General features: G+C 37.1%; 1 protein-coding gene and 1 long non-coding RNA gene across 2 annotated transcripts in view; one reads left to right on the top strand and one right to left on the bottom strand.

Annotated features, from left to right (window-relative positions):
• LOC5573817 (protein Wnt-4) overlaps nucleotides 1-10,128 on the top strand; it is a 34,840-nt gene extending 24,712 nt beyond the window's left edge. Inside the window, exons 2-5 of the mRNA XM_021847306.1 lie at nucleotides 7,575-7,827; nucleotides 8,698-8,955; nucleotides 9,022-9,234; nucleotides 9,440-10,128. Of these exons, the coding sequence (XP_021702998.1) occupies nucleotides 7,575-7,827; nucleotides 8,698-8,955; nucleotides 9,022-9,234; nucleotides 9,440-9,676 (961 nt within the window). The 3' untranslated portion in view covers nucleotides 9,677-10,128. The remainder of the gene's footprint in view (nucleotides 1-7,574; nucleotides 7,828-8,697; nucleotides 8,956-9,021; nucleotides 9,235-9,439) is intronic.
• Nucleotides 2,807-3,623, bottom strand: LOC110677005. Its single transcript, XR_002500894.1, has 2 exons — nucleotides 3,394-3,623; nucleotides 2,807-3,312 (listed from the first exon to the last, which is right to left on the bottom strand). It is a non-coding gene; the product is annotated as an uncharacterized LOC110677005 (long non-coding RNA).
• Nucleotides 10,129-19,850: the final 9,722 nt, after the last annotated feature.

The following is a 19,850-nucleotide window of genomic DNA, read 5'->3' as shown; positions in this document are numbered from 1 at the left end:
CCACAATTCACCACAGTTCATCGATTCTGCCATTCAACCAAAACACAAAGCAGCAGCAGCATCAATACCATCAGGCGTTGCGCTGCCAACGGTTCACACACTGCTTGACTGTTATTGTCTCTCCACTATGACCGTTTTCGGGCAGCCATTCCAAGGTGAATGATTGAAAAAAGTGTTAAATCATTCAATCACTAATATTTCGCTAGTGTTTTCAACTAATTGAAATCTATTAGCTCTAACAGAAAGAGCACAATCATTCCGTTGCGATACATATAAACAAGTTCAATTTCATGCTACCTTTATCGAGCAAAAATGCAAAACCCCGAAAACCGCAAAAATCGTATCACAACTGTGCTCGAGTCATTTCGCATTCGGGGTTGAAAAACGTTAGGAAGAAGAAGATTACAGTTTTAAAGAGCCGTGACATTTTTTGGTTTTGAACGGTCATGGTTTGCTTTGGATTTTGATGGTCGTGTAGAAAGATGTAAATGTAGAGGCGGTAAATGTTTGCTCCAGTGCTTTTCTCATCACTGGGCCCGACATCCACTGATGATGCGCCTCCGTCACGTTATTGTCAGCCGTCGACCACCTCGAATGTATCACCTTCTTTCGTGGCTCCACCAGCATGTACTTTGTCTTGGTCGCATTCACCACCAGTCCCACTTTTGCTGCCTCGCGTTTCAGGAGGGTATTCAGGTCTACCACCTTTACAAATGTTCGGCCGCAGAGCAAACAAATCGACTGGATCTCGTAAAAATCATATCCCGGCTCTCCGCCTAACACCTTTTAGCGGCCCAGGTAACCAATGAGCACTTGAAACAGCATCCGTTCAGCATTATATATGCCTATACGGCAGTACATTTAATGCTCATTAACCGTATAGCTGCATGGCGTGCTGTCTCAAAGCAGGTTTTGGCGAAATAACGGGCTGCTTCAGTGCTATACCTTCAGGAACGTTTCAAAACGTTCTGTCAAAAAAGCGTAACGCCTCCAAAAAGGCAAATCAAAACAAAAATATTTTCTACCTCCTCCCTCTATCGCTTCCCGCAGTTGCCATTGATTTTTTTTATGCTCTTCGATGGTGTGTTGCATGTTTTTTTGCTTATTTTATTGCTGATTGGGGCTCGAACTGATGATCCGGTGATTGCTGATGCTGAGTGAAGCGCCTGACGCTGCAGTGTACGCTACAGATGATGTAGTAATGATCATTGATTTTATGCATTAATTAAGATACGTTCTGTTCAAATGTTCATTCGTTGAGCTACAAGCAGATTACGAAAACCTTTGATGTTCGATATGCGATATGGATATTCAATGATCCCTACATTGAATGTCCATGAGGGAACAAGTTTCAAATATTAAATTCAAAGAAAATTTGTTGTATTGAAATCATATTCATTTCCTAAGGCCAATCCAGCCAGCGACATAATTCATTGTGACACCAGCCAGCATACAGCTCCCAATGAAATAGGAAATTAGCACGTTTACGCTGGCTAATTTATGCCGCAATGCTTTTCATGCCGCAATGCTTTTTATGCTTTTAAAATGTTTTTTCCTATCCAAAATCGACTCCATCATATGCCAACCATTAGGTACGGGTGCAAGTGAGATAGAATACAATGTCAAGCATGTAACATACAGCCTGTGCTACTCTATCGTTGCATTTGGACAGCAACAAAATAGCATTTCCATTGCTGAATGCCGAAAATATCATTTGCAGTCGTAATGCCTATTAACAACTAAGAGATTTTAATTAGCAAAGCTTATGCTGATTCAAGGCAGCTAAGCAACCAAAGTGCTTGAATAAAACAGCAAGCAGATTAAATGCTGTTAGCAGTCTATTACGCGACTTATTGCAATGCTTATTGGTTACCTGGGGCATTTTGAGAATTTTAGTTCACCATCATAATAACGTAACTTAAATTTATTCACTGAACTCAATTCACTGCACGGTGTCTTTTTCATGTAACTTTATAACAAAAAAAATCGGCATGTCTCAAATTTGGACCAATGAAAGACAAGACCTTCCTCTTTCATTTGCTGCTAAAATGAAAATAATCCATCGGGGGGTCTAGTGCAATTTTTTTTTTAATTTTGTTGTTTGTGATATCATTTTAAATGCACCGTAAATTAATAAATTTTGATGAAATGAACTGTTGAAACGGATTTACATGAAAATGTTGCAAAAATCTAGTGTCAATATCTTGTAGATTATATTCTAGAAAGCTCTAGACCTAAAAATTTACAAGCCGAAGCGCAAATTAAAATTTTCGAGTTGCCTCTCTTTTGCTTTCATCCATTGTTGAAATTTGCATTCCTTTCCAAACTAAGCATGTCAAACAACCTGTTTTCAATTTTTATTTGTAACTCAAGAGCAATATTCATCTCTCTGACTTGGTTTAGGAACAAACGATCGAAACGGTGGTCATAAGGACAATAAGTCGAAAGACAAAAAGAAGACAAGACAAATGTTCGAAAATGCAAAAGGTCAAAAGACAGCGTCCATTTATTACGTAACGCTAAAATTGGAAATTTGTGATCACCTCCCCCCCCCCTCCGTAACGCTTTTTGTATGAAAATTTTTAAATTTTTGTATGAGCCGTAACGCTTGAGCCTACCCCCCTCTCCCCCTAGATGGTTACATAATTTATGGATGCCGCCAAAGGACCAAAGGTTTAAAGTGATTTGCATTATGTGAAATTAAATAGTTTTTGAAAGAAGATTTTTTACCTTTTATCCCCTCTTTATTCCTGTTCGATCTTTTGCCCTTTCGACCTTATCATAGGTCCTTATGTCATAGATTCTACACGGAGAGAACGAAGTACTCAAATTTGAGTTCTTCCTACCCAACTCGGCACCTTTGTGCGTTACCCCAAATTTGAGTAAATAGCCTAGTACTCAAATTTGGGTTACCGCACCGAATTCTACCAGTAGGTAATTTTTACCTAATGCTGCCTTGAGTGAAAATACTCAAAAATAGGTATTTTTTATCGATGTGAAATGTAAACGAAACAATAGTTTAAAAATCCAATGATGTCATGTTTTTGCGATAAATGAAAATAAATAAAACTCAATTTGAACGATAAAGCAGATAAAACCTTTTATTTTAATTAAACACGGTATCAGTGCTATATTGTAAGGATACATTACAACATACAACCCGCTCCTGGTGCCGAAAATCGTGTACGGTGGGTGGCAGGAACGGCGAAAAGAAACTCGACAGCTATCTGCAGTTTAGTAAATTTATCGGGAACAGACTATCCTTGATTCCAAAAATCGTGCATCAACAACAATCTATTAATAACTGAATTCCTGTAAAATGAAAAAGACCGCTTAACTTAATACTTTTCTGTACACCGAACTTTTCGGTAGAAGTAAGTTGAGGACATTTACCTTCACAAAATCCGGAAAATTCACTGCTGCTAGGAGTTTTGTATAAACCGACGTCAGGAACAGTATTAACGTACTAATCATAGTTTACTAAACAAAATTTCACTAACTTATGGATTTTTCGTCCAACTTTGAATAAAGAAAGCAGAGCATGACGCTTACGCCTTACACCGCTGATGACTGGTCTGTAATGAACAGCGTTGACATTTCAAAATGGATGCCGCATTTTTTCATCCAAAATTAAGTTAAAACTACTCAACGTGCAGTATGCACTCTGAATGCCGCACGTTGAGTTATTTTTACTCAACCGTGTGTTTTTTAGGTGTTCGGCGGTTCGATGAAATATTTACATAACAACTTGTATGATTAATCGGTTAGAATGCAAAGTTTAGGCTTTTTAAACACGTTTAGTGACCAATGTTGTTTACAATGAACACCAGCAGTAATATGTTTGAATGGAATTATCTTAGATTCATCAACTAGTTTCGTCTCAGAAAGTACGTAAGTTCAAATCTTAAAACTTTGTGGCAAAGAGCGCTAAAAGTTGAACAAGTTTTCTTTTACTCAAATTTGGGTTTTCATTGAACAACCCAAAAGTTGGGTTGAATATACGTATTTGACAGAATGAAAATCACCCATTTCCTCAGTTCGACTGCCTTTACTTAATTTTGAGTTTAAAAAAACTTATTTTTGAGTAATTCGTTTTCTCCGTGTAGAGAATAAGTCATTTTACGAAGCCTGGTCAAATGACAGGAGACCTGGGATTTTTCAATCATCGGCGTCAGTTTTCGCGATGATGATGGTTGATGACTGTGCGCATTTCTAGCGTAGCTTTTCATCCAGGCGAAAACTTAAATGGAGAAAAATTATTAAAATATTTCTGATCACAAAAGTGCTTTTTTATGTGCAATATGGGTAACAAAGAGGTAGCTGATACAATAACTAGGTGTAATGTTGCAGTAACGAACATTTTTGGATCTCATTTTAGTCATTTTCTCCATGTCCTCGTTTGGTAAGATGAGGCGTTATTGAAAATCACGCTGGATTTAATCCCAGGTCTCCTGTCAATTGACGCCGTTGCGGCGATCAGCTGTTCCGAAACGTCTCGTAAAATGGCTCATTGACAAGTTCACATTTGTGCCAACAAACAGAATTGCTGACAAATATTCTCAGATTAGCCAGTCTAGGGCTGAAAATCTCATAAATAAAGATAAGAATATATATAACAATGTTGACGAATATACACTTGATGGTTAAATTGATGGTAGAAAAAGTACAAATGAATTCATACAAACATCGATAGGTTTCATTCATAACAAATCTATCTGTGAAAGATTGATCGTGTGATCGTAATATTTTGCTTAGAGATCTCAATAAGTGCTGTAATGTTCAGTTTTAACATAGTTTCATTAGAGTTGTACGGAATTCTATAGTAATTCATAAAACAAATACATTCAATCACTTTTGAAAATGTTACTCAGTAACTTTACGATTTTGCTAGTTTAGTAATGAAATCATACGAAGCTTTAACAAAAATATCAGGTCAATTACATAAGTCTCCGATTACACCAAAAAAGGAGCCAAAAACGGTGATTAAGGATCTTGTTTGCTATTTATATCCAGCAGATCTCAAGTACTATGTTTCGTATAGCTTTGTTGTGTTCAAAACTTCTAAAAGCGCCAGCTCGAAAGACTTTTGATGCTAATCTTCCATCAAAAGACGTTCGAGTTGGCGCTATTATTGAATTAAAAGAGTCACTGGTATTCAAAATCATGAAGCTTGAGCCGTCGCATGCCTTGTTTTGGTGCTGAAACTTAGTGGTTCCATATTACGGGTTTTCCGGTGGTCATTTCGGTACCCAAAAGGACCAGAATAACCATCAATTCATTTTTTTGGCAAAATACATTCAAACATAATAAATCGTTATGAGTTGGACACAAGTCATTTGGTTTTTTGGCATCAATCCGAGTAATTTCATCGAATTGCCCAGATTGGGTACCTTCCGGGTCTTCAGGAACCGGTTCTGCATGGACCATAAATGACCGAGTTTTTCAAGGGATGTGCACCGGTAATTGGTTCCTTATTACAGAGTAATTTTATGACAAAATATCCATCAACCGAATAGTACCGATGTCAATTACATACACAAAACTGCGATGGAAACTTATTTTTCGGATGTTCCGGGTTTCCGGAACCGGGTATATGATTTGAGAAACTAAATGATTTGAGAATCTCTATTTACATTCCACGTAAATACCTATTCAACAATATGAGGACGGTTCAGATTACTGGTTTAGTTTCAAAACTACAGGTTGTCAAAGTAAGGGTATCTAAAGGGACTTTTTTTCAGATGTAGCAGGTTCCCGGTGGCCACAGTGACGCAATTCCGGATCTCCGGGAGGGTTTCTGAAACTAGACGTGTGTGCCCTTCATTTAAGCCCAACAGAACTAAGTTCGGTCAACACACTGATTTTTTCGAGCTGTTTGAATTTTTGGGTCAGAAAACGACCCTAAGTCACAATTTGTAACTTTTATTTCATGGAAGCTCCCTAAGGGGCCATTCAAAACTTTTGTTTCCGCAAAAATAAATGTTTCCACAAAAAAATACCTAATTGTCAGAAAACGTCAAATTGCCAGGTTATTTTAATGCCGGTATTGATTTGAATTTTGAAATGGGTCGAAAACGACCCAAGGTCCTTACTAAGGTAAAGTACCGTGCTGCATCACTATCCGGACGCTTAAGAGGCACCAAATGTCCCAGCTCTATTTTCACTACTTTTTTGTCTCATCTTACTATAGTGTGGTTTTCATACAGTTATTTAGGGTCATATCTTCCTGTAAACGACGAAAATGTTAGCAAAAAATGCAAAAATAGGATCTAGATTGCGGAAACACTGAAGCATGTCCTGTCCTTAAATCCGGACACATGAATCGATATGCCGGTCACTTATGAATCAAAATCCGGACAGCTTTAATGAAATAGGCCAAAACTATACGGAACACATTAAAATCAGCTTGTATTCTATAGAAAATGATTTTTCGGAAAACGTAGTACATGCGTTTGCCGTATAATATATTATAAAAACACAACTTTATATGTAATTTGACTTTTTACCTCAATTCCTTGCTTGCGGCTTGATTCGAAAACTGTATTGTTAAACTACTGAAATGAAAATGGTTTTTATCGGCTTTTCTGTGCACAACTATAGACTTATCACTGTTTATATATATTTTCAGCTTAAACTTCCATGTTTCCACAAATATGCTTGATAAAGATTCGTTTGCACTGCAGATATATAACAATATAATTCTACGTCCGGCTATAGAACCACTGGCTCACAAAGCCGGACAGCATCTTGTTGCTCTTGAAATAACTAATTTACACAATTAATCACTACTATCGCCCACTTAACTGTACAATCTACCATCACATTGACAATTTTCAACAAAACAAGTAGAAAAACTAACATTTGTTCACACTTTTGCGAATGATCCAATACCGGTAAGACAGTCGAAAACTACATAGCTAAAATTTGCACGCCGCAGGAAAAGTGCCGAACTGAAGTATCGAATTTGTTTTTATTTTTATTATTTTTTTGCACAGCTTACTAGATTGCAGATAATCGTAAAATGATAAAGTAATATTAAATCTAAGGATTTATGAAAATATAACCAGATTTTTATGGATTTTAATCGTAAAATTCATGAATACTGATTGGGTGTCCGGATATTGGTACCGTCCGGATTTTGATTCATCACGGTAATATCCCAAACTCCTTAAAAAAATTGAAAAAAAAAATTGTTCTAGATCCCCCGACCGATTATTTTCGGTTTGGTCGCAAATGAAAGAGGAATACCATGGCTTTCTTGTGTCAAAATATGAGACATGCCGAATTTTTTGTTTTGAAATTGCTCTACGAAACACATCGTGACTGAACCCTGAATCTAGACTTCTGCAATGTTTCTGTAAATATAAAACTATCAAATCTAAGTCATTGAATTGGTGAATACAATATTTGGCTGCGTTCTTACAACTAAACTTGTTTCATCCAAAAGCTTGTACTTCTACAAGCTTTTGAACTTTACTACTACACCGCAAAGCTCCAGATGAATTTCACCACTAACCAACTCACCTTATTCTATGTTTTCTTCCGTTTCTCCCACCCTATACTCACCACTGTAGCAACAAAGAAACATCGCTTCCGGAGAAGAACACCGTGATGGCCGTTTTCAGCCCGATGACGAAATCGCCTGGTCCCTGCCGCTTCCTGTCGGGGACTCGTCGGCAAAACCATCAGTGTCGCCGCGACACAGGTCTTCCGGATGCCATCAAGGAGGCACGCCGACTCGCCGTCACGCACTGCGAGGAGCAGTTTCGCTATGACCGTTGGAACTGTTCGATTGAAACGCGAGGAAAACGGAACATATTCAAGAAGGTATGGAACGGTTATTTATTCTTCTGATTAAGAGTCTCATACTCTACCACGAAACCCACTTTGAATTGATGCATAACTTGTCGTAAAGTTTTGTCATCCTGGTTGTTACGCTTATGAATAATGATGATTATTATGACTCCAGGAATCATTATTTGTCGTTATGATTGGGTAAGTGTACCAGTTTTGGCCACCCTAAGGAAAAATATTGTTTATACATAAAGCAAACGAGCTTTGGTTACTGTCAATACATCAAACGAAAGCTTTCAATCCATGCTCAGCAGGGAAAATATATAAAAACTAATCAGAAACTTTGTTTTTGCTTCAAAAAAGGGGGTGACGAATACTGGACCACTTGCACCGGTATTCGCCACGTTTTAATTTCGGTTCCTGAATTCGCCACTTACGTTGTTTTCTTATGGAGGGTGGCGAATCAGGAACACCATGGCGAAAAATAGGTGCAAAGGAGCAACAGTTTTAAGGAAAATATTTTTTTTTCTGTTATTTTCTGAGAAAATTTTGCGGTTTACGAGAATGTTTACGTATCATCTCAAAGCAATTTAGCGAACACTAAACAATTGGCAACCATATATGTCGTAAAACGGTACCTAATCTGGAGTGGCGAATAACTGGTACATGGCGAATTCCGGTACACTTTCCCTATCACGATTTATCCAATTCATGAAGTCCTTCTTCTTTCTGGCGTTCCGTGTCAACTTTGACAGAGCCTGCTTCTCAGCTGAGTGTTATTATGAGCACTTCTACAGTTATTAATTGATAGCTTCTTATGCCAATTGACCATTTTTGCTCAATAGTTTAGAAAACTATGATGTAGCGCACTTTTAAAGATATTTGGATCCCTTATTCTTGTAGGTCTACCGCGAAACGGCATTCGTGCATGCGCTAACTGCGGCCGCTATCACTTACTCGGTGGCACGTGCTTGCGCCGAAGGAAAGATGGCCAAGTGTCAGTGTGCGTCGGAAAAGCGCCCGGAAGCGACACGGTTGGCGTGGAAATGGGGCGGTTGCAGTGATAACATCAAGCACGGAAAACGTGTCACGCGAAACTTTCTGGAACTTCAACCAGCCGATGGCGACCCTGTGGCGGAAATGCTGCGACATGATAGCGAGGTATACGCGCCATGATTACGGGATTCAATAATGAAAAAGCTCGTTGTTCAATTGGATAATTTGCAGGTTGGCATACAAGCCGTAACATCTACTATGAACGATCGCTGCAAGTGCCATGGCGTTTCGGGTTCGTGCTCGCTGAAAACGTGTTGGAGGAAGCTGGGGGATTTCAACGCAACTGCCGCCATGCTAAGAACCAAATATCATCATGCCATTCGGAAGATTCCGATCAATAATAAGACGTCCAGGAGGGCGATTCCGAAGGAGTTCCGGGAAAGGGTGTGTATGTTTGAATAACACAGGGTCGAGTTTTTTCGTTTCCTACTCTTTAAAAGAAATTTTACATTTCATTGATTTAAATTAAAATGTTTGAATCACTGTGCTTCACAAGGTAAACAATTCTGTTCGTGATCTCTACATATTTTTTTAATTCTTTGTATATTTAGGATTGTTTTACATAACTTTTTTTCTTATCTACTTCTAGGAAGGTTCGTACGACCAGCTGTTCTACTTCGAGACATCGCCCACGTTCTGCTCGGTGACACGAGGTAGACGATGCCTGCATCCGGACAATTGTGCCACCCTGTGTTGCGGCCGAGGCTACACTACAAAAGTGGTCAAAACCATCGAAAAGTGTCGCTGCCGGTTCACGAACGGCCGCTGCTGTCAAATAGTATGTGATTACTGCGAGAAGTACGAGGATAGATATTACTGTAAATAAAACATCGAAACTCACTTCAAGAAAATATTACAAACTTCACTTACTCCATACTAATTATAATGAAACTATTTATTACAACTACATTGTAAGGCTCTAAGAACGACTTACGGTTAGAAGCGTAGACAACATTTGATGTGCTTTAATTTTAGCTTGAACAAACAAATTTACATGACACATTTTAACGTATTACGTTGCATTTAATATTAATCTGAACCAGTCTTACAAGTTGTCATCAAAGTTAATCTCTTTGTCTCTTTGTTGGATTTATGCAATAAAACAAGTACCTAGATCTAGAATACATAGGAGCAACGTAGAAGTGCTATAATTCGAATCATACTTTTTCTAGCATTAAGACGAAATTCATCACCAAATTTCACATACACGCTCGTTGAATGTAATGTAAACTAGTTGTCCCATTCTTTGAAACCAATAAATTTTCATGTCTGTAGATAGTTTGACTTTTTTTTATTTTGCATAGGCAAAAAGATAGTCGATAGCAATCGATAACATTTGATGTTATTATAGCCGATAAACAATTACTAGTTCGTTAATGCCGCTGTTGTCACTTAATTGTATTATTATGTGCTTTCCATTATTCTGCAAGTGCAAAATCGTAGGGGGAAAGCACGAACTTTTGGCGCAGTATTAGTTTTCGGCCTATCCATACAATTTTGGCCACAATATCAATAAGTGTGTAATACAGCAGACTTCAGTGGGCTGGTCACTTAGCGCGAATGTCGGAAGAAATAATTACGAAAATAATATTCAGCAGTGAACCGGGGAGATATCGGCGACTTCGTGGAATGCTTAAACTTTCGGGGAAATTGAACAATACGACCGGCAACGGCGTGCTGCTACGCTATAGCCAATAAAGTACCAATGTAGGTAGTACCTTCTGAATGGTACCCAAAGCAAACATGATAATTGTCAAGTATTTAATTTAACCAATACTTATCTCTAAACCCCATTAGTAAGTAAAGATAATTGTCATAAAATAATCTATCAAGCTTCCATCCCCCCAATCAATCATCGAGCCCTCTGGCAGTACATGGTAGGTGTCCAATTTACTGAAAGGGGGCTCTACGCAGCACTACGAGAAATACCCACCCCACGAGCAAATTACGCATTGCATGCACTTTTTTGGAGCGCCACCGTTTCTGGCGATGAACGAGTCAACGAAAGGTCGCATGTGTCGTTTTATCATTCTGCACAAATCAGCCTCCTAGGTATCTACTGCATCTACATTCACTTTGCAACTTTTCCATGCTCTGTCCATTCGACTGGTGTACAGTGGGAAAATATAGACCCAAAGCAGCGCTGCCCTAAAATTAGATTTATTTAAGATAGCGGCTACTGAAATCTCAAATAGGTACATTCCCACAACCTCCTGGTTTTATTGGGTTTTTATTCAGGCTATATATACTAGTCACACGTTAATCATTTAATTTTGCCACGGTTTCGATCCAAGCTCAACGATTTTTGTTGATTGTAGTTTTAAATCACTCTATGAAACATTTGAAATAAAATATTTAAGCAGTGGAAAAATTAATGCCTCATGATCTGAACATTGGTTCAATTTTGATATCTTGGAAATTTCACTGCTATGTGATACGTATACCAGAAAGCATAGGACAAAACCAATGACTCTTGGCCATATTTTTTGATACTTTTTTATTGGTTTTACCAGTTAAATTGGATTGTTTCTTTTTTTGCACTTCATTCTGGAAAAATGGATTTTAATCTCTTGATTCAGGTCTGTGAAACGTATTGCATGCGGTTTCGTTTACTCTTTTCATATACATGACCCTTTGACTATTCTACCAACTTGTAGTTTTCATAGGCTGAAAATTTCATTTGATGCATTATTTCAAATCTTATTTTCAAACGGAGTATGAATAACGGGTTAAATTTGAATTGTAGAAAGTTTTGATTAATGCTTATGATCTTTCCATTAACTTTTTTCACTATTGGATAGAAGAAACCGAATATCCTTCAACCTGTAACTTCTCAATCGTTCGATCAATTTTGATGAGATATTCAGGAAGTGTCCTTGCAGGGTTCCTATCGGAACCGTTATCCGGTGACCACGTTCCCGAAATAACCTCAATAGTATTTAAACTGAAACAGAAAATATATTCTCTTGAATAGATCAATTTTTCTTTGATGTGTGCATGTTTCTGATGAGATTTCTTGCATTTCTCCCATAATTTCCATTTCAAAATAGCCTAGTTGCTCAAACACAATCCAACCAATCTAGAACCATCTCCAAATTCCAAATGTTTAGTAAATGAAATCAAATATGAAACCTTTTTTTATTGTTTCTGAAAATCTTATCTACATCGATCTAACGTTGAAGTAACTATAGAATTTTCAAACTTTGATGTTGACACCTTGTATACTGTAAAATTAAGGTTGATGTTTTTTTTAGTTATTGCGAAACGACTTAAATTTTAAACACATTTTTACTGAATCACAGAAAATATTTTCGCAGAATATGGAACATAAATATTAAAAAACTTAACAAATTTGTCGCAAAATATCCTGTGCAAGATTTTCCTCGAAAAAACATAGGTCGTGATTTTACTTGGAGATATTGGTCATAATTCTAACATAATCTTTATCAGGATTCACAAACTGCTTTTCAGAAATTATATTGAATTCGAATGTAGTTTTAAAAGTTCTTGGCTGGAATGCTGGATAATTTCCTCAATTTTTTAAACGTTGAATTTCAAATGGATTCGGAACTCAAAACAGTGTTTTGATATTTTGCTTCGGGTGATTTGTTTGTAATGCTTATTCATTGCTGAACAATATTCTCATAAATAAGATGAATAGGAACATTCGGAAACATACAACAAGTGTTGATTCTACTATGTTTTATTCATTCCAGTGCATGATGCAGAACATTGACATAAATTTAGATGTGAAGAGCATCTTTTCAGCTCCATAATGGTATTAAAATTAGCGTACAATGTGTGCTTTTTATAAAGTGGGTATAAAATACCAAAAATCAATACCAAAAAGTTCTATGAATAACATCTTCAAAATAACAGACTTTTGTATATTAACACAGAGTGCATAACAAAAAAGATGTTTATGATGTAAACCATACTGCCCATAACTACATATCAGTCACATTCGACATTTTTGACAATTTAGAGTTAATACCGTGGAGAGTCATCAAATGATGTATACTTTCGATCAACCTAACCTAACTTTGATTTTGTTCTAGAAAATACGAAAAAAATACCAAGTTGTGTTGTCACATTGATGATTGTAACCGCATATTAACTGTTAAGTTACATTGAGATTATGCATGAGCCTCGTTATGTGGTAGCAAAGAAATTTCTATTAGAATTATTTTCTGACTATTCACCCAATATACGATATGTGCTGTAAAAATTGTCAGCCTCAAATAAGCTTTCTTGAGTTCCTGGTAATTTTTGGAAATTTTAGTTTCTTCCCATACTGTCATTAAATACACACTTGGTGTTCCACTTACTCAATGCCTTTTTTTTGTCGAATGTTACAAATATGCAGTTATGAGCAGCTTTTTTATGAAATGGTATTTAATAAAAAAAAAAAAGATTTGTAAATTTTTAAGGGATTGACAATTTTTCTCATATTTGATAGCAAATAAAATCGATAAATTACCTTAGAATCAGCAAATTATGTTCAAGTCAAAAATAAGTGAAGTTATTATAGCTCAAATTAATAAACTCATTGCGCGTGATAAAGATGGATAAATTATGGATGAAATTATGATTATCACATTACGGTCAAATTATTTCACATGCGTATGAAAGATACAAACAAGCACATACACGTCCATGCACAACACATGCTCATTTTCCCATACAAATAAACATACACGCACATAGCCGCAGTAGTCCCATTCTCCTCTTTAATTTTACTTCAGGTTCGTTAGTATCAATTGGTAAAATTTGCACCAAAATGGTAATATTTTGTCATAATAAAAACCATAGAAGGTTCAGCAAGATTACCAAGGTATTTCCATATTATTCCCATAGAACTCTTTAAGGTTTCCCACAGAACTCCAATAGGAATCTAACAGGATTCCCTAAATATTTCTTCACAATTCCCACACACTTCCTAAAGATTTCGCACAAAGTTTTCAGAGATTCTCTAAGGAATACTATTGCCAGAATCCTTTCCGAAATCCCAGGATCCACACTGGAATCCAAAGCTCTACAAAAGCTCCCAGAATCCACACTGGAATCACAGTATCCGCACTGGAACCCCAGGATCCACATTATATATTGGAAACTTGGGATCCACACTGGAAACCCAGGATACACTCCGGAATCCCAGGAAAAACACTGGAATCCCATGATTTTTATAGTAAGTCAAGGATCTACACTAAAATATCAAAATCCACCCTAGAATATCTGGATCTACGTTGAAATCTCAGGATCAATATTCAAACCCAAGCATCTACACTGAAATCCCAAGATCCAGCATTCACACTGTTATCCCAGGATAAACGCTGGAATTCCAGGATCCACACTAGATATTCAGCATTCACACTGGAAACCCAGGATCATCACTTATATATCAAAATCCAAAATGAAATCCCTGAATCCACATTGGAATCCCAGCATTCATACTGAAGTCCACGGATCCCCACTGGAATCCCAGGATCTACAACGGATTTCCAGGATCCTCACTGGAATCCTAAAATCCACACTGGAAAACCAGGATCCAAACTGTAATACCAAGATCCACACCGGAAACCCAGAATTCAGGCTACAATCCCAGGATCCATATCAAAATTGTAGGATCTACACTGGAATCCAAGGAACCACAATGGAACGCCTGGATTCTAGCATCCACGCTGAAAAACCAGAATTAACACTGAAATCCCAGTTTTCATTCTGGAATCTCAGCATCCATACTATAATTCCACAGTCAATACTGAAATCCCAGGATCCACACTAGGATGCCAAGATTTACACTAAACACGAGGATCCCTACTGGACTGCCATGATCCATGCTGTAACACTAGGATCCACACTGAAACCCTAGAATCCTCACTGCAATCCCGGCATCTACACTGGAATCCCAGAATTAAAACTGGATTCCCAGGATTCATACTGAAATCCTCAGATCCGGACTTAAATATCAGTATCCAGTAGTACTATACTAGTACTAGTATACAATCCACACTGAAATCGAAGGATCTAAACAAAAAATCCCAGCAATCACACTGGAATCCAAGGGTTCATAATGAAATCCCAGGATCCACATTGGAATACCAGGTTTTTTACCAGTGTTCGGACCACAGTTAGAAACTAAAATTTTCTCAGCAGCGTTTAAATTGTTCAACAGCTTGAAACTAACTATATTTAATTATTATACTTAAATTTTAGGATGTTTCAATAGCACTTACATTATATAGTTTTTCGATTCAATTCAAGTTGCTTTGTTGCTGTAGGAACCCTTGTTGAATTCTCGCTTCGATCTAGAAAATATATTCTTCTTACAATTCCTTTGATATTTAGTTAATTCTACTTACATAAATTCAATAAACTGACACTTTTCAATTATTCCTATAAACTATCTACACTTTAATCGTTTTCAATCCCGAAATATCTACTATACATTATTCTTTTCTACGTTTGTTCAAATTCATACTTTCCTTCATTCCACTTTTCCTGACAACGTTCATCGTGACTGGCAGCTCGTTACCATTTGGGCTACCACTGCATATATACTCGCTTAGAGTGGTGCGTACAACCGGAACACGAGGTTTCACACTGGAATCTTAATCCACACTAGAATACCAGGTTCCTCATGGGAATCTAAAGATCAAATCTGGAAATCTGGATTTCCTTCGAAACACACTGAAATCTTGCAATTCACGTTACAATTCCAGGATCCACTTCGAAATCTTAAGAACCACGCTCCAATCCCTGGATTTACACTGGAATACACGCTGAAATTCCTAGAAACATACTTTAATCCCAAGATTTACACTGTTATCAGTGTAAATGGAAATACCAGAATCCAAGCAGGAATCTCAGGATCCACACTGTTATTCCAAGATCAACACTGGAATCCCAGGATCTTAACGAAAATCCTAATTTTCACAGTGGGATTCATAATGGAATCCCAAGTTCAACACTAAAATTGATCGATCCACAATAAAATCTTGCGATCCACACTACTTTCCAAGAATCCACACTATAATCAAAGGCTCCACACTGAAATACCACTGAAATACACACTGGAATATTAGAATTCATTCTGAAATCTAGGATTCATACTAGAGTCCTAGAATCCGCACTGGCTTTCAGGATCCATTTTAAAATCGTTTATTTTTCTATGTCAACTTCACATTTTTTTTTTCACTGCTCAGCTTGCCTTGACCAAGCCATAGAAATTGTAGTCTATGCAAACAATATCAATGGGGGTGATTCAAATATTTATGGCATGCTAGCGTAAAAAACTGGATATGAGCCTATACATGCTATAAAACGTTTGGATTGTACTGTGCTCCCTGTTTTCAAGCTGCTTGTGAGAGAGAGCGAGACAACACCAACACATAGGCCTTTTCATGTGACAGATCCGTCTATGCATTTGTTTACATCGGTGGAGGACCGGTGCTAACACGGGCCTGTCAGTTTCATAGAAGAACTGTCAAAGTGCTTCCCGATCAGCTGATTTGAGACGTCATTTGAATAGGCCTATACGCACAGTAAAAGTCAAAAAAAAACAATAGAATTTATGGCACGTACAGAGGCTCATTACCGTTTTCAAAAATTTCAAAGCACGTCTAGTTTTTTTTAAAGATATTGCCTGTTAAAATTTACGATTTCGACCAACTTACATGCAAGTTTACCAGTTTGTATGGCAATTAAAATACTTAATTTCCTTCTCTTACATCTTGAGGCATAATAAGAAATACGTCTACAGTATTTGTCATTATACGTTACGTGTTACGTTGTGTAAGTATAAATTTCAAAGTATTTAGAACACAGGTTCCCAAACATTTCTTATACGCGACCCCCCTAGTCGTCTGGTTTGTTTTTCACGACCCACCATAGAAAAATGATAAGAAATTAGCTCTATTTTTTTTCAATGCCATAGTTTTAATTTTCTAAATAAATAGAAATGGATAGCAACTTTTGACCGGGCATAACTTCAGAACGGATCATCCGATTTTCATCGGGTTTGTTTTCGTATGCTTTATTTTCACACACGGAGTGTTATTCCATGAAACTTCCATGTGTGCAGTCAAATGTATGAGTGCGATTCTACCCAATTACCCCGAATCCCATTAACCCTAATGGCATTACCCCGAAATCCAAAGCCTCGAACGACCCATAACCCCGAATGACATTACCCCGAATTCCAATATCATTGAGAAATGTCATCAATGTCATCATGTCAACATACTTGTAAATTCGGGAAAATAGCATTCGGGGTGATGGAATACGGGGTAATGGTACATTCGGGGTAATGGAATTCTGGGAAATGGCATTCGGGGAAATGGGATTCGGGGTAATGGGGTAGAATCGTGTTGCAGGTACGATTATACTCTATGCCCAGGGAAGTCAAGGAAATTTCCATTACGAAAATATCCTGGACCGACCGGGAATCGAACCCATACACCTTTGTTTAATTGTAATCCAATAGTTATAACATAGAAACACTCTCAAAGCATTTTAGGGTAAACCTCATAACAGTATGATATTTGTACAATATTCATCCAATCCTGTTAATTTTAAGGCTGAAAATAAGTGCAACATAGAGAGCTACAAATAGAAGAAAAAAGTTCACAAAAGTTTTGAATTGATTTTCCAAAAACAAGATTTAAACTTCTATCGAACTTTTAATATAAAATAAAATCTCGGTAGCATTCATTTACTCAGATAAGTTTCCAAATAATAAGACTATTAAATTTTAATGAATATTCGTTTTCTTTTTTATATAAAATTGCAGTCTAAATGACAATGATAAATGTATCAAAGTGCGTGAACCGATTCAATCCTTATTGTTTTGCCATGAAATGTGGGGGTTTTCAAGAACCGCAATTAGTCGCTTAAATTAGATGCCGTTTCGGATCCATATTTTCCCACTGTGCATTGGATGGATGCTGCAAAAAAAAAAAAACAGTAAACTTGAAACTTGTCCTACCCACAAATGTCCTACGGTGTCCTCTGCGCGGCATTGCCGACGACTATTCCAATCACTACAATCCAGGTCACTTGTGCACGTTCTGTTCGTTAATGTTCTCCACAGCATCGACAGTTTCGTTTGTGGAGCGCTAGCCGACGGAGAGTTGTGTTGGTTCTTATGGCACACATCAGTTGAACGTTTCTATGTTTTATGCAGTCTTCCATAGATAGTCGAAACCCACAACCTAGAGCATAGCTTTGATGTTGTGGGTGAACACGAGCCGGGAGTCGTTCTATTTTGTTTATTTTTATGCGCAAGAGAACGGAGTAGTTGGGAGCGTGAAACGCTGAACAGAGCGGGAGAATTCAATGCCCGACTCTCACTGTTGATAACACGTTTTTTTATCTACATAGGAAGATACAGGTGAGTGTGTTTTGGGATTTATATTTTTCGCATTTTCCAGATTTTCTGTTCCGCTCAGGGGGAAGGTGAAAACAATATAGTAACGTTTTCCGACTGAGAAAAATTTTCGGTTCATTTGGCGATCGATAATAAGACATATGTTTGAGGAGATATGACACTTGTTTGAGGTATTTCTTTGAAGTCTAACAATTTTTTGTATAGGTTGAAAATGGTTTCTAGTTGAGTGTTTTCTTCGGAATCCCTTACATTTATTCGGGGTTTCTGCTGCACATCATTTGATATTCTTCATACTAGAAGCATGATGAATTTTTGTTTCTACTAAGATAATGACAAAAATATAACTTTATTATGGACATTTAAGCAACATTGCATAACTGAAAAAAACTCAGGCAAAGTTTGGCAAAATAGGAGAGTTTCGATGCTTACTGGTTACCCGAAGGCTTGTTCACATTTCACCATCTATTTCCCTTGCGTCCCATGCGCACCATCATATTTCCCAAAATCTTCTAAAGACTCTCTTTACTTTAAAGCCACAAAAAATGGTAATACTATTACACAAAAGTATACTAAACATATTTTGATATTACTTAGGGATTGTTAAAGAAATTCATCCAGGGAAATCTCCGAGAATTTCTCCATAATTAACTTCAAAAATAATTACCAAAAATCCTTTCCGAGATTTTTTTTGGGAGTGGTTCCTGAAAAGGAAACTCATCAATCTGACGATTTTATACACCGTGTTTTGCGGGATTGACGTAATTTGTATGAATAATCGAGTTAATACGTGAACTTTCATGCGGCTTCTGGTTGTCTGGGAAGCTAATGGTCGTGAATTCAAATCCCACCGGTAGAGGACCATTTCGTTAAGGAAATTTTCTCAGTTTTCCAGGACATATAGTATCTTCGTACCTGCCATACGATATACACATGTGAGAATGGCAAATTGGCAAAGAAGGCTCTCTATTCATTACTGTGGAAGTGCTTATAAGAATACTGAGAAGCAGGCTCTGTCCCAGTTAGGACGTAACGTCAGAAAGGAGAAGACAAATCCTTTCATAAATCTGCAGAAAAACCAGTGATCAGGTCAAAAAGATTTCCATTCTAGTTTCTTTAAGATTTCCCTGAAATTTCCTTCAAAGACTTTTAAGGAGATTTCTCTGAGTATCCATTTGAGTTTTTTTTTCATATATCTCTATAATTTACTATATTTATGCAGAAGTCCTGCAGATACTCTTCTAGGATTTCCAGTATCTCTATCTTGTATTTTCAGGGGTACTTCAATCATGATTTAAAAAGCTTTTCGAAATCTTCTTGATAGGTCTACAGTTTTCTTCGGGAATACACACATCCATTCGGTATCCATCCGGAAATTATTATGAAGATTCCTCAAGTGATTCTCCCTGGAATTCTACGTGAAAGTTTTAGAATGATTTTAATAAGAAATCCTTCAGAATTCATTCAATGAAATCGCTGTTTAACGATCCAACAATGTGATAACTCCGCAAATTCCCTCAGAACTTCTTACAGGATTTTCTTAAAAGATTCTGTAAGACATTTTTCTATTTATTTCTTCAGTTATTACTAACTTATAGTAATAACTGGAGATATA

The sequence above is a fragment of the Aedes aegypti genome, chromosome 2 (assembly GCF_002204515.2).
Source record: "Aedes aegypti strain LVP_AGWG chromosome 2, AaegL5.0 Primary Assembly, whole genome shotgun sequence".
In the NCBI taxonomy this organism is placed as follows: domain Eukaryota; kingdom Metazoa; phylum Arthropoda; class Insecta; order Diptera; family Culicidae; genus Aedes; species Aedes aegypti.
Note: the sequence above shows the minus strand (reverse complement) of the source record. Positions and strands in the feature narration are given on the sequence as shown.